At 51.0% G+C, this 15,366-nt stretch overlaps 1 protein-coding gene across 1 annotated transcript in view; it reads left to right on the top strand.

The window, feature by feature from the left end:
* Window positions 1-348: 348 nt before the first annotated feature.
* Window positions 349-15,366, top strand: part of SHB (SH2 domain containing adaptor protein B) — a 136,021-nt gene continuing 121,003 nt past the window's right edge. The window contains exon 1 of the mRNA XM_025888510.2: window positions 349-1,677. Within this exon, the coding sequence (XP_025744295.1) occupies window positions 964-1,677 (714 nt within the window). The 5' untranslated portion in view covers window positions 349-963. The remainder of the gene's footprint in view (window positions 1,678-15,366) is intronic.

Here is a 15,366-nt window from a genome sequence, read left to right on the forward strand (position 1 = left end):
CTCTGCGCGCGGCGGCCTCACGCTAGCAACCTCACGCCCCAGGCGGTGGCGGGCTGCGAGCGAGGCGGGGCCAAGAGGGCCGCCGGACCCCGATGCCCTCAGGCACCACCCCGGGGCTGGCGCCGAGGTGGCCGCGGGTGGTGGCGCGTGCTGAGGTAGAGAGTTGCGCCAGCTGAAGACCCGGGCACGAGGAGGGCGGGGCTTAGGCCGCGGTCTGGCGGCCGGGCTCGTGGGGGGCGGGGGCGGGGCGGGGCCTGCGGGGGCGGGCTGGGGGCGGGGCGCGCGCGCGAGCCCAGGGAGGGCGGGGCCGCGGCGCGGGGCGGGCTCTGGCGGCCCGGGTGTCACACACGCGGCGGTTCGGGAGGCGGCGGCAGCGGCAGCGGCAGCGGCAGGCGCCGCCGGGACGGGCAGGGGCGCGCGGCTCGGGCGGGCGCCGGCTGCCTCCCTCCGTCTCTCGCTCGCTCTCCCTCCTGCTTGCTCGCCGGCTGAAGGGCCGGGCTCTCTCCCAGAGCTCTCGGGAAGGAAGAAGGGGGGCCAAAGACGCCGACAAGTTCCCTCAGCAGCCGCAGATCCCGGCCCAGGCGGAGGCTGCGGCTCAGACGGGGCAGGAGAGCACTCCGCGGCGGAGCGCACGGCCAGAGCGTCTCAGGCGGGGGGCGCCCGGGCCTTTCGCTCTCCGCGGGGCCGCGGTCCGGGATCCCATGAGACGCGCCCGTGAGGGGCGAGAGATCCGAAGCCCGGGCGACGAGAGGCAGAGGCGGAGGGCGGTGTTGCAGCTGCTGGAAGCCCGGATCGGCCGGCAGGAGGCGGCGGAGAGAACTTGAACTTGGCGTCGAGAGCGGGCGCCCCGGACGCCCCCCGCCGGGGCCGGGGCGCCGAGAGACCTGGGCCGCAGCGCTGCTCCCCGAATGGCCGCGGCGGCGGACCGAGCTCCCGCGCCGCGGCCCTAGGCGGCCTCTCGCCATGGCCAAGTGGCTGAACAAGTACTTCAGCTTGGGCAACAGCAAGACCAAGAGCCCCCCGCAGCCGCCGCGGCCGGACTACCGCGAGCAGCGGCGCCGGGGCGACCGGCCCTCACAGCCCCCCCAGGCTGTGCCGCAGGCCCCGGCGGGCGCCTCGGCGTCCTGCGGTCCGGCTGCCGCCTCCTGCTTCTCAACCTCGTCGGGATCGCTGCCCGACGACAGCGGCAGCACCAGCGACCTCATCCGCGCCTACCGCGCACAGAAGGAGCGCGACTTTGAGGACCCCTACAACGGGCCCGGTTCGTCGCTGCGCAAACTGCGCGCCATGTGCCGCCTGGACTACTGCGGCGGCGGCGGGGAGCCGGGCGGGGGCCAGCGCGCCTTCTCAGCCTCATCCGCGTCGGGTGCCGCCGGCTGCTGCTGTGCCTCCTCCGGTGCAGGCGCCGCCGCGTCCTCGTCGTCGTCCTCCGGCTCCCCGCACCTCTACCGCAGCAGTAGCGAGCGGCGGCCAGCCACCCCGGCCGAGGTGCGCTACATCTCGCCGAAGCACCGCCTCATCAAGGTGGAGAGCGCCGCGGGCGGTGCGGTAGATCTCCCGGGGGGTGCCTGCTCGGGCGGCCGCACCTGGAGCCCGACGGCCTGCGGTGGCAAGAAACTGCTCAACAAGTGTGCCCCCTCGGCCGCGGAGGAGAGCGGGGCCGGCAAAAAGGACAAGGTAAGGCACCCCTTGTTCTCACCCCAGGTTCCTGAGCCAGTGTGCGCACGGGGAAACTAAGGCAACGCTCTGATTTCTTCATTAGCTTCGGGCTAGGACCCTGGCGTAAGGGCTCCTACGCCGCTTCCCAGTTCTTCCCTCTCGCGCGGTCTTTCGTCTGGATCCTCGGCCTCTGACACAGACTCTTTTACCTGCTGTTCCTAAAACGTCCTTTCTCTGAGCCCACAGCCAGGTGCCTCCTTCGGAAGTAACCTGACGAGAGCGCCCTACCAACCTTGTCCAAGAAAGACCCAGCCAGCCCTTCCTTCCCCCAAGACCTAAAGTCTGACAGTCAGAGCTGGCAGTGATTTAGATGAGCGTGTTTTGTTTTTTGTTTTCTCCCTCCCACCATGCTGTAGATGGGAAACTGAGGTCCAGAGCTGGGAAGGGACTCGCACGGTATTACACATAATTCTCGGTGGCAGATCCGGACCGGCTGTCTTTAAATGTATATATGTAAATCGCTCTAAAAGCCCTGCCCTGCCCCACCCCTCGCGCCAGGTTTCCAGATCCGAGCGGCCTTTTGTACTGGAGCTGCCCTGGGAACCCCCACGCATGCTTTTCCGGTTAAAATACACTGCCTCCAGGAGCTTTCCACTTCGACAAGTCAGTTCCTCCCGCCGCGCGCACAAGGGGGTCCGCCAGTCCATCAGCTGGAAGGAGACTCACCCCTCCCCCCAATCCTCACCTCTCTTCCTGATCCCACCCCCACCCCATACAGTCCCAGGAATGAGGGAACACTTTGTGACAACCCCCCCAACATATTAGGCCATTTTGATCCCCCTCTTTGAAGCACACCAATTACAGCCAGACTGGGCCCCTCTCTTCCCCCTTCACATTCCCGTCGCACCCTCCCTTCCCCCATAAAATAATACTTGTTCTGTCTACTTATGGTGGAAGGCAGTGTTTTGATTACATCTGAGGCCCAGCGCCCTGTCAGGCTCATGTCCCTCTTGTTCTCCCCATCACCCCCACCTTTTCCCAAAGGTAAACTTTTGCCCGGGCGTGGGCTGGGGAAGACTGATAGTCTGAGCTCCCTTTAGGACTGGATGTCCAGACAGGAGACAGACAGGCTCCTACCTGCCAGCTGGTGCTTGGAAAGGGATGTTTTTGTTTTCTAGGCAGGAGAAGTAAGGGGATGCCCTTCCTTTTAATTTTTCTGACTGGCTTTTTCTCTCTGAGGTCCCACCCAAGAGTATCCCCTCCTCTCTGGATCTGCTAAAGGCAAGGTGGGCAGTCGGTCAGTGGAGGTTCCCACCCTCCCCTGGAGCCAGTTTGGGGGCACACCTTGGAAGCATGGACTCAGGGCTTCCTAGAAGAAGCTGGGAGCCAGGTGGCCACCCAGGTGCTTGCTGCCTTGCAGGAGGGGGAGATTTCTCTAGGAGCCCCCAGGATCTAGGGCTTGTGGTTGATTTGTGAGGGAAACACCAAAGAGGCTTCCTACTGCCTTATATGTGGCTCAGATTTGGCTAGGTGCTGGCTTGGGAGAATCTGAAGTTCCTGGGTATGGTTGGTTTGAACAAGGCCCCGCCTGTGAAGATGGAGAGATTCCCAGCAAATGGTGCTAGACTCCTGGGCCCCCCTTGTTAACTCCACAGCCACCTTCCTGGTGGGCAAATCTTTCCCTCCCACTGCTTTGTAAAGTTTTCTTTTCTGGTTTTCAAAACTTTAGTAGACTTTTTTTTTTCCAATTACAATTAAGACTATTTCAAATACTGAGGGATAATGTCTTAGAGCTAGAATGTCAAGTGTATTTAAGAGTTGGCTTTGTTCATCATCAAGTTTTTTTTTTTAAAGATTTTATTTTTAAGTAATCTCTACACCCAGTGTGGGGCTCAAAACCTACAACCCCAAGATCAAGAGTTGCATGCTCCACTGACTTAGCCAGCCAGGCGCCCCTCACCATCAAGTATTTTTTATGGGTCTTTCCTGTGCCCTCCCCTGCTGGGTGCTGGAGCAGTCCCCTGTGAATTTTGTGGCCCAGTCTGCAGTGTGGATGATGAGTGCTGTGATGGGGGTGCTGTTACAGGAGCGCTGAAGTGGGGGTGGTCAGGGAGGGCTATTACTGTGGGGGAGGGGCAGTGACTATGGTTGGCTCCAGAAAGAAAGCCTGGCTACTTGAGGGGATGCAGATAAAGTGCCTGTGGTTGGCATTGAGAGGTTAGAGTTGTGCAGGACCCCAGGGGAACAGCAGGGCCCAGGTTAGGGAAGACCTTATAAGCTAAGCACAGTGAGGGCCAATGAAGGGATTTATGAGGGTTTTTTTGGGGGGGGGGGGTTTATCTCTCTTGGCTGCATTTCACTTACTGGGTTGTGACTTTGAGCCCTTTGATCTTTTGAGAAATTGTTCTGATCCAGAGACAGGAGTTTCAGCTACCATATGTTCTTTCTAAAGAGGAAGAGGGGAGGCAGCCACAGAGGGTCACACTGTGCAGTGGTTCTCAAACCAGAACTTGGAGGGCTCTTTAAAACCGATTCATCAAGCCTGCTGTGGGTCCTGAGAATGTGCATTTCTAACAAGTTCCTAGGTGATCTTTTGCTGCTGATTCTGCTTATCACACTTTTGAGGGCCATTATGTAAGTGACTTCTCCTTAACCCTCCCCCTGGGTCTTCTGGTTGGAACTGCTTTGGGATGCAGAGACTCCAGATCCCCTCCTCTCTGCCCTCTGTGTGGGGCTATCTCCTCATCTGGGGCCAACACCCACCCCCCATTCCTGGTCAGGCAGTCTGAATGCAGCCTGGTTTTCACATTATTTTCAGCCAGACAGCTTTTGGAAGGCCAGGCATACTGTATAGATCCAGGCCTGAACACCTCGGAGCCTTCCTTCTACCCCTCACCCATGGTTCCAGGAAAACCCACTTCTAGTACCCCACTTAATCTCAGGCCTAGCTTCCTTTTGTCAGTTGTCAGGGATAAGACAAGAACCCATAAGGCTGATGAATGCCTCCCCCACACTCCCACTCTATGTGCCAGGCCCTGTGTTTGTTTTTAACATCAGGCCTGACTTGGGAGTTACTATGGTGTAGTGTAGAAGCTGTTGGTCCACAGATCGTCTTTTCAGTGCCTCCAGTGCCACCTCCCACTATGGTTTATCTTTGGGGGCCCTGCCTCGTGCCTCCCTGTGTCACACTTAGGCATCATTTTATTCTCCCAGTGAGTTCTCTGGTGCACCCCCTCCTCCCAGGCATCCAGGCTTGGGCATTATTCCTTTCAGAATCATGTGAAAGAGGGGGAAGGAATGAAGGTTACAGAAGACTAGTCAGTAATCTCTGGCCTAAGTCTCTGGAGGAGATGCTCACATACTATCTTCATTTGTTTCCCCGGGGTTTTGTCTTGGGGACATTTCGTGAGGTCTTTACCTAGGAGGCTTTGAGGTGGATCTAGAGATGGAAATGGAATTTCAGTGCTGGGGAAGGGGCAGCTACAGCCCGCAGCAGCACTTCTGTGTCAGGGCTCTGTGTACATGTGTGGATGTAAGTTTGCATGCATGTATGTGTGTGGGTATATATGTGTGTACGTGTACATACAGAACTTCAGTATGGAGTCTGTTCTTGGAAACCAGAGCTTTCTTGCAGTGGGCCTCCCTTGGGGAATGAGAGATCACCTCAAATAGGTGGGGGCTGAGTTTGGACCCCACAGGGAGTTCTTGAAACTGGTGAGCCGAGAAAGGGACGGACTCAGAGCCATGATTGAGCTGCCACAATGGGGGTGGGGGATGGGGTCAGAGTTAGGGGACAATTAGAGTCCAGGTGAGAGACCATGAGGACCTGAGCTCCCAGGAAGAGAGAACGAAACTAGTCAGTAGAAATATCATTCCTTCAGGTTATCTTTATAAAAAAGTAACCATGACAGAAGAAGCCAGTAACTTACTTGGTTGGTCTCCCTTTGTGCAGCCGAACAGGTCTCATCCCGTTACGTTTTCTGCTGAAGTCTTGTTTCTTTTATCATAATTGAGTAAATGTTTCCACCACAACTGAGAAAGTCAAGATGCATGGTGACATCAGTTTCCCGAGTTTTAAATACATGCTAATGTGTACCAACACTTTATATTTTGTCAGCATCCACAGGGTTGAGTTAAATAACATGTTTCCTAACGAATAATATCATGTCTAACCTTTTTTTTTTTTAAACATTCAGCAAACATTTTCTGAGCAGCCTGCTAGACAGGGGATATTCAGAGAATAAGTGTGGCCAGCTTCAGCTTTCTAAGAAGGAAGATTCTCTTTTGCAGTTGAACACTAGCTTCTCAAGGTCTAGTCTGGGAGACAGATAACAGCCAAGGAGACCTAAGGAATGCCAAAACAGAAGTGTGTGCAAGGGGCTGGTAAGGCCTCGACTCTGGGAAGTCCAAGAGAGCTTTCAGGAGGAGGTGACATTTGAGCTGACTCTGGAAGGATGAGTGGGAATTTCCTAGGCAGGGATGAGGGGGGAGCGCTGTCCATGCAGAAGGGATAGAACAGCTTGTGCCAGGGCCTGGAGGCTTGGGAGAGAATGGCTGGAGGCTCAGCAGAGTAGGTGTGGTGGGGGCATTACAGAGGGAGGTTGGAGTCAGAAAGGGAAGAGAGTGTCTCATGTGCCTTGCTGGGGAGTTGTAACTGGTCTTTTGGGCCTTTTCACATGCAATCATTGATGTGTGGCTTGATTGAAGCCCGAGTCAAACATGAGTTGTTAATTTCCATTTGGTTAATGGGCATATTCTCCAGTTCTTAGAAAGTAATTGATGGAAAAGGTAAGAGCCAAAGTTGGTATCTGTGGTTTGGCTTGGGATACTTTCTCCTTTGAAGTCCTGTCCCTTGAAAGTTGTGTGAGAGAAATGCCTATCAAACCTGGTTTTTTCCATTGATTGCCCAGAAGAGAAATATTCTCTAGGCTTCATGCTAACCACTTAATTGGTCATTTAATCCTCACAGTCACTCTAGAAGAGGTTTAGATACTGTATCCGTTAGCTATTGCTGCATAACAAATCAGCCCAAACAGTGATTTTTAAACTAGGGGTTGGCAAACTTTTCTTAAAGGGCCAGATAATGAATAATTTTAGGCTTGAAAGCCAGACAAGTCTTCATCATAACTGTTCAACTTTGCCCTTGCAGCTGGAAAGCAGCCATAGACAATATATTAATTAAAGGGCATAGTTGTGTATCAATAAAACTTTATTTACAAAAACAGGCAGCTGACCTATGGTCTGTAGTTTCCAACCCCTGCTTAAAATGATAAGCCTTTATTATTGTCCACAAGCCCATGCGTCTCAGTTTTCTGGTTTTTCTAGTCTCAGCTGGGCTCACACATGCATCTGCGGTCCATTCAGGGTGGATGTGCAGCCCTGCTGATCCTTGCTGGGCTCTCTTACATGTTTGCGGGTAGCTGGCTTAGGATGGTCTTGACTGAGATGGTTGGATTCTGTTCCATGTGGTCTCTCAGTCTCCAGCAGGCTAGCCTTTTTCATATGATCATGGCAGTGTTTTAAAAGAACAGAAGCCCATAAGGTTTCTTGAGGTTGGAAACTGGCACACTGTCCCTTCTGCTACATTGTGTTGACCAAAGCAAGTCACAAGGCCAGCCAGGATTGAAGAAGAGAGGAGGAGTTGCAGAGTCGCATGGCAAAGGGCAGGGATACAGGCAGGCCATTAATCAAGGCCTTCAATGCGATCCCATCTACCACAGGTAGTATTGCCCTTACTTTATAGATAAGAAACTAAGGTTTCAAGGTTAATGACTTGCTTGATGTCCCACAGCTACCAAGTGACAGAACCAGGATCATATCTGTGCAATCTGAATTCCAAGTTTATAGGCTTTTTTTTTTTTTTATCAATTTGTTCTATTTTCCATGATTGAAATGGAGATAGTAAGGCTCTGATATTTACCGGAATGTGCGTTATGTCTCCTCCCTTCACTTAATGTTCCTCTTCTTGCGCCCCTCTGCCTGAATTCCCACCCCTTTCAGTCTGGGCCTTGGTGGTCCCCAGAAGAAGCGCCAGAGTTGGCTTTTCTCTCTCCCTCCCCCATCTGCCTCTGAGTTCCATAAATGAGATGTTAATGCAGCCCTTGAATTATTTTATAGAGAAATTCTGCATGCAGAGTTGGCGCTTCCCAAGGGACAGCTGCACAAAACGTGTGTCTTGTAACTGTCACGTCTTCTCATTCTAACACCAAGCATTCCCTCCCTCCAAGGATTGGTGAGACTGTGCATGCTGTTTTAAGAAAAAACGAAAAAACTAATGGCACCTTGGACTTATCAACAAGGAACCTAAGTTTCCTTAAAGGAGATCAGGTGACCGTCCTCTAATCTGACAATCTCCGAACAGGACTGATTTCTCCCAACTTAACCCCCAAGACTTGACCTCATCCTCTCCCCACCCCCAAAGCATTTCTGACCCATAAAATAGGTGTTAAAGGTCAAATCTGAAACAGGTGTGGCTTCCTCTGGTCATTTAGCAAAGCTCAACTTGGCCTGTGTCAAGTGCTCCCCTGGGCAGTTTATCTTGGAACTGACTTTTACATCTTTGCTGGGAGAGCCAAGAGGTAGTGGCCTATGGGAGAAGGGGGAGGTCAGGCTTGGCCCTAGAAAATAAATTGGGATTTATAGCTTTGAAGCGGAGAGCTGGGTTGCTGGCTGGCTTGATGGTAGCACCTGTCGGCATTCTGAATGGTGGCCATGGGTTTCCTGTAGGATGGAGACAGAGGGTGCTGTGGTCTCTGCCGCCCTGACTTTATAACTTTTGTTTGGCCTGTGTTGACTGAGGAATTGCCATATACAGGCCACTCTCAAGGAGCTGTGTGGGTACAGGGATGAACCAGGGCTTCTGTAGTGCCTGCCCATAAGGAGCTTATTGGTGAGGATACAGGAAGCAGGTGAGAACAGAGATCTGTATGGCAGAATTTACCAATAAACAAAGTGGTGTAGGTGGGCTGAGAGCCATCCTGGCACAGAGGCTGTTCTGGACAGAACCTTGGTTTCATGGATCCAAAGGAGAAGCAGGGTAAGGAGGAGGAGGGTGTAGGTTTGTTGTTTTGTTTTGTTTTTAACAGAGAAGCAGAGAAGTCTTGTTGGAGGAGGAGGCATTTGAGTAAAGAAAACATCGTCACTTCAATTGAGGGAGCTTTCCACATAGTTATAGTAGCCAGTGCTTCCATTACACATACTCAGCCAGGCACTATTCATTGTGCTTTATATATGCATTAACTCTTACTCCACACCAAATCCTTGGAGGTAGGTGCTGCTGTCATTCCCATTTTACATATGAGAAAACTGAGGCACAGTGCTGTTAAGTAACTTGTCTAAGGTCATACCACCAGTAAGTGGCAGAGGAGAGGTTCAAAACTGGATCCAGAGCTTTGTTTTTGGCCACTGTGCCATCCCCCCCTCAGGCTGCACAGTCTCCAGGCTCATGCCTGAATTTCCTCTGCCTTACTTGTGGCAAGACTTACTCTTTATATAGCCTTGTAGGAGCAACTGATTCCTACATTTATGTAAGTATTTTGTAACTTAAGGGCATTTTTATACCCTTAGTTAATTTGCTTCTTAGAGTCAGTCTGTAAGGAAGGTGCTATAACCCCCATTTTGCAGATGGAGAAACTGAGGCTCTGGGGAGGAATGGAGCCTGCCCTGCTTCACAGCAGGTACTGGCTGATCCAGTGGCCAGACTGTGGACCTTCTGTTCTGAGCCCGGTGCCCTTGTGCTGCGGCTGTGGAGGTAGCTTGGCCAAAGCTCCAGTCCACAGGAAGGGTGACAGCCTGATTGATTTCCGGTTCTTTCCATGTTTTGATTCTGAAATACTTTACTGAGACCATTAAGGAGCATCGACAGAGGACCTTGCTTCCACAGTGGAATTTTTCTTCTCTTCCTGTTTGGTATTTTCCAGTAATATTTCTATTAATGTTTCACTTTCAGAGGCACTAGCTTCCTGAGAGTTTTTCGCTTTCTCAACTGCTGAGCCAGGAAGAATTGAATTTTCCTTTAAATCATTCAGTTCCTTTCCATTTTCTCCAAGGGGAGCCCTCTCTGGATTTCCCATTATGCCGTAGAGGAAGGATCCTGGAGGTGGATCCAAGGGATGGAGAGAGAATTAGTCAGGGCCCTGGGGAATGAGTCACGCCCTGTGTTTTCCAAGCAGGACTTAAGAGTAATGGTCAGAAAGGAGCTTCCCAAGGTCCATGAGGGGAGAAGTGACTTGACAGGTGGGTGGAATGGGTAGAAGTGGATATCGCTGGCCCACTGCTGGGCCTTCACTTGCAGTCTGGACCCTGAGTCTTCAGCTGGGCCATAAGAGCTTATACCAAGACCTTTTCCCCATTCATTCAGCAGACATTACTGAGCACTGCTATGGTGCCAGGTATTCTATTGAGGTGCTGGGGATACAGCAGTGAACAAAACCAATAAAAATCTGTGCTCCCTAGGGGCACCTGTCTGGCTCATTCAGTAGAGCATGTGACTCTTGATCTTGGGGTCATAAGTTTGTGCTCTGCTGAGTTTGCCCCCTCAGGAGTCAAGCAAATGTAGTGTGTTGCATAGAGAGTATGAAGAAAGGTAAAGCAGGATAAAGAGGCTAGGGTGGGCGTGAGTTTGGAGTGTGGTGCTGTTTTAGATGGGTTCTCAGAGGGCTTTGCTAAGGATGTGACAGCAGGATTCCCATGGCTCCAAGGGAAGGGCATTCCACACAGAAGGAGCAGTCAGGGCAAAAGCCCGAGGCAGGAGCAGGCCCAGGTGCTTCAGGGACATGAGCATGACTGGGCGGAGCAGGTGGGAAGTGGGCCAGGGAGGCTGAGTATAGTGGGCCTTGGGGGCACTGGAAGGGTCTCTCATTTGAAGTCTGGGTGAGACAGTGAGATGAGAAGTCAGTGGAGGGTTCTGACCAGAGGAATGACCGGCTCTGACTTGGGTTTTGAGAGGATGACTCTGGCTGCCTAGTGGAGAACAGCCTGAAGGGGGTGAGTGGCGAGGCCAGCTGGGGCATGTGTGGCTGCTGGAACAGAGGCACTAGTGGGGGGTGAAGAGAAGACACCGAGCTCGGGATGTGTCCTGGGTAGAGCTGCAGGATTTCCTGACAGATGGATGCAGTGTGAGGTGTTGTTGGGGGGGGTCAAGGGTGACCCCAAAGTCTTGGCCTGAGCAATAGGGAGGATAACTCGTCATGAGCCGAGATGGGGAGGACAACAGAGGAGCAGTTGTATAGTTCAGCCAGTGGGGTTGACCCAGCAGCTCCGTAGTCCTGGGGCTAAGAGCAGGACACACTCTACCCTCCAGGGCCATGAGGTTCCTGAGAACCTGAAGGAGGTATGGGGGAACCTCTCTCCCAGCTGGGGAAAACCACCCGACGGGAGGTGGGTTCAGAGGAAGGTGCAGATGGGACATCCTGTCCACGGTGGTTGAGATCAGAAGGGGAGCACTGCTGCTGGGTGCACGCAGGTGTGGCCAGAGCCCGGGGCTTGCCTTGGTGTGACTGCTGGTGATGGAAGACGGTGGTGGGGGTTGTGTGTGAAGGGCCTTGGCTGCCATGGGTCTGAAATTGCCCCAGTTCTCCAAATTTAAAAGAGGCCACCTGCTATGTTGCATGCCTGAGCTGGGCATGATGGGAGGGTAAAGATGAGTGCCAAGGTTAAGTCTCCAGGGACAGGGCTGGAGCCTGCCTGCTTCGCTAAGCAGAGCGTTTCATTGCTGAGCACTTGTGATTGTTAGGAAAGTTCTCCCTTACATGGGGCCCAGTAGTGTGTGGGCTACAGGGAGGAGACAAACAGAAGTAGGAGGAATGGGACTTTCCTGGTTTCTCCAGGCCATGACTAAATTCTGAAAATGAAAGTGTCCAGAAAGTTCTTTACAGTGAAGCTTCACTGTTTTTTGGATGTGCACTCCCAGAAAGCTAGACAGCCCCATAATCCCTCTGGTGCATTCCAGAGCCATGCATGTGATTTGGAGCCTGCGTGGCATTTGGGGAATGGTGTAGCCTCTACCTGCCCTTCCGTGGGGGGCACTTGTGAGTTGGCTGTGTTCTGAGGTAGTTCCTCAGAACCGCAAGCTTGGATTTTTTGATATGTTTCAATGTTTATATCTGTGAACTACCCGCCCCCCCTTAACAAAACTAAGACAAGTTTGGTATAGAAAATGCAGATAAGCAAAACTAAAATAGAAACCAACTTTAATTCTATAATTCAAAGAAACCATCGTTAACATTTCACTGGTTTTCCCTTAGCCTTTTTTCAATGCATATATATACATTTTTCCCACCACAAAAATTAATAATATTGCATGTATTTATTCTCTTTTTGTTTAAAGACGTGGAAAAATGTCTCCATTATCTTAAACATTCAACAACAGTAATTTAATGTCCGTGTAGTGTTCTGTTTGTACATTTAAGCTTCCGTAGTTGTCCGTAATTTAACATTGCTCTAATGAACATCTTTGTTAACTGAATTCTTAGCGGAAGTCTGTGATGGTTTCCCTGGGACTGCGTCCCAGAAGAAGGATTGTCGGGTAAGAAGGGAAAAATTTTGGTACGTGCTTTCAAATTGTATCCTAGAAAGACTTCACACATTTGCGCCTGTTTTACTCTAATCCAATTTAGTTTCATTTGCAATTTCTTGGGTTACTGGTGCCTATGTGCTTTGACCATTTCTGTTTCTTTTCTAAAATTGTATACTTAAATCTTCTATCCAACTGCAGGATTTATCTTTTTATTGATTTGTAAGAGCTTTTTGTAGATTAAGAATGACAGCCCCTTTACCTGCCATTGTGGGATACAGAATATTTCTTAGAGATGTATAATTTGCATTTCAGTTTTGTGTTTGGTGATTGTTGTTGCTTACAATGAATTGTTTTCTGTTGTTAAACAACTCTCAATGTTCTTCATGATTTCTTGAGTATGCTGCTTAGAAAAGTCTTCCTTACTCCCAATGTTTACCTGTATTTTATTCTTCTTTTTCTTCTTTTTTTTTTAAGATTTCATTCATTTGTTAGAGAGAGAAAGACAGCAAGAGAGGGAACACAAGCAGGGGGAGTGGGAGAGGGGGAAGCAGGCTTCCTGCCGAGCAGGGAGGCCAATGTGGGGCTCCATCCCAGGACCCTGGGATCATGACCTGAGCCGAAGGCAGAAGCTTAACAACTGAGCCACCCAGGCGCCCCCTGTATTTTCTTTTAATACTTTGATTTTTCTTTCTTTCTTTTTTTTTTTAACATAGGAATCTTAATCTGTCTGGAGTTTGATTTCAGGGTATGAGGTAGGGTTTTAATTTTGTATTTCTGAATGACCAGTCTGTGTCTGGACGTCCTCTCTTCATTTCTTGCTCTGTGATCTGTGTTTCTCCAGGTGCCTGTTTAGCCTTAAATATTTTGACTGTCTCGCCATGACTGCATTTAGGTCTTATCAGTTATTATGATAATGATGATTTCACCTTGTCTTTATAAAAATGACACCTTCCGTCTGCAGATACCCATGCGCTTATTACACATTCAATTCCTGACACCTGAGGGAAGTAACTGAGTATTAGCACTTCATCTTTGCATGCCAAGCGTGATGCCATGGGTGGGGTAAGGCCAGGAGAGCCCCGGCTCACTTCTGATGGAGGCAGTGTCCCCATCCAGGATCCAGGGGGCTGGATATTTGTATGTATTTGGGGTGACCACTTTCTGTGTTCTGCCCTGCCTGTGTGACCTTATCTGGGTGTGTCTGCTTCAGCATTCACACAGTGACTTGTGGAGAAAGGGATGCAACGTTTCATCCGTGCAGCAAACATTTGTCAGATACCTACCATGTTCTAGTGCTGAGCTGAGCCCCGCCAACATTGAGAGATGACTAAGCCCTGGTGCTCTCCCTCAGAGCCCAGGAGGGATATTGGAAAGGCCTAGGGCTCCCTCCAATGCAAGACAGAGTTCAGGTGTGAGGATAGAGAGGCAGGTATAATGAGCCCACAATGGGCGTAGGCACTAGTGGAGCTCGCTGTGAGTAAGAGAGCTCAGGCTTGGGGGAAGGCTAAGACTTGAAGGTGTGGCATGTGAGGACTACATTATTTTGGCCACTTGCATGTTTTTCATACCTGCTAAAATCTAATTCAAGTGGTATGAATTGACAGAGTTCTCCCCACACCTCCAACCTTTCCTGTCCCCTTCAGTCCAGGTGTCCTGTGTCTTTAATCAGCAAGAGGCCCTTTCTGAACCCTTGCTGCATGTTCCCTTTTTTCTGGCTCAGGCCGTGTCAGGGTAATCCATCTTGCAATGTCTGCTGTGAGGTGACATTAATGAATTGGTGTTAACGGTACAAATTAAGTTCAGGAGTATTCACAGGGAATAAATCAAGAAAAATGCAGATTTTTGGACACTGAACATTTTTATGGTTCTAAGAGGCTGAGGGTATCTACCTAATTCACTGTACTGTGTGTGACACCACATCACTGAACCCTAGACCAGCCCTCATAATGCATTAGAATCACCTAAGGAGCATTTTTGAAAAATTTCAACTCCCCGGACTAACTACCACCATGACTCCCTGGGCATCAGTGTTTTGGGAAGGTCCCCAGGTATTCTGATATACAGCCAAGGTTGAGAGAGCTGCTGTCCTGGACATTAGTTTGGAGTTCCAGGGGAGCCTGGAGGTCACTCAGTCCAACCCTCTGGCATCCACGCCTGAAAACTTAAGTGATAAGGGGATTAGTCACTTCCCAGGCCACATAGCCTACCCACTCCTTTGCACAGTTGGGCTTGCAAGGTCTTTTTGCTGTTCACTCCAATTTAGCACAGGTTTGTTGAGTACTTGGTGTTATGGGACCTCTGCTCTGCTCTGCTGCTGGTTTAGTTGGACTCTTTGAGGTTAAGTAGAACCAGTCTAATCTTAGTTCTTCCACATGATGACCTTAAGATATGTGAGACCCTCAGATGTGTGATTGTATCTTCAAAGGCAGAGGGAAGCTGCAGGTTTTAACAGTTCCCCGTAGAGCCAGAATCCCAGCCAGGACACCAACTGCTAAGGGCAAGGACCCTCCAGTATTACGAGTGTGGAGGGCACTGATGGATCCCAAGTCTGGGAGATTTGTGGGCAGGAAGTGGCAGGCTAGACCAGGTTCTGAGCAGGTGGGCTGAGGTTAGCACTGAAGAGTTAACCGTGCCAACGTATGACCCAGTGGGGAGCAAGGTTGGATTCCCAGGTGGATTTGGGGAGGGGGTCTCAAAGCAAGGAGAGTAGAGGAGTAGATTCCAGGGGAGGATGTAGGATCTTGCCATCCAGGACCTCAGGTCCCAAGCAGGCAGGAAGTAGAGTAGAAGTTGCCCAGCTGAGAGTAGCATGGTATAGGGGGCCAGGCATTCTCTGTCCTGGTTCTTTGCCCTTTGTGGGGGCTAGCCACCACAGATGCCCAGAGCTGTTGATTTAAACACTGTGGAATCCTAACGCTGTTCCAACCATGGTGGTGAAATGAGCATCCACTTTGGGGTCAGAAGTCTGGATTCAAATCCTGGCCCTGGTGCTTGGAAGCTTAGTAACTTGGGACAAGTGATTAACTTCTAGGCCTGGAATGCTGGGTTTAACAGTAATAGAATGGCGTCCAGACCGCTCAGTCTGTGCCTTGCAGCTATATACTACTTTCCATGTATGATCATCATGGCAGGTCTTTGATGTGGTCCTGTTAGAATCCCCTTTTTAAATGTGAAGTATTCTGGGGATGAAG

This window comes from Callorhinus ursinus, unplaced genomic scaffold (genome assembly GCF_003265705.2).
Source record: "Callorhinus ursinus isolate GAN/ISIS: 27379988/994484 unplaced genomic scaffold, GSC_fseal_2.0 scaffold24, whole genome shotgun sequence".
Classification (NCBI taxonomy): Eukaryota; Metazoa; Chordata; class Mammalia; order Carnivora; family Otariidae; genus Callorhinus; species Callorhinus ursinus.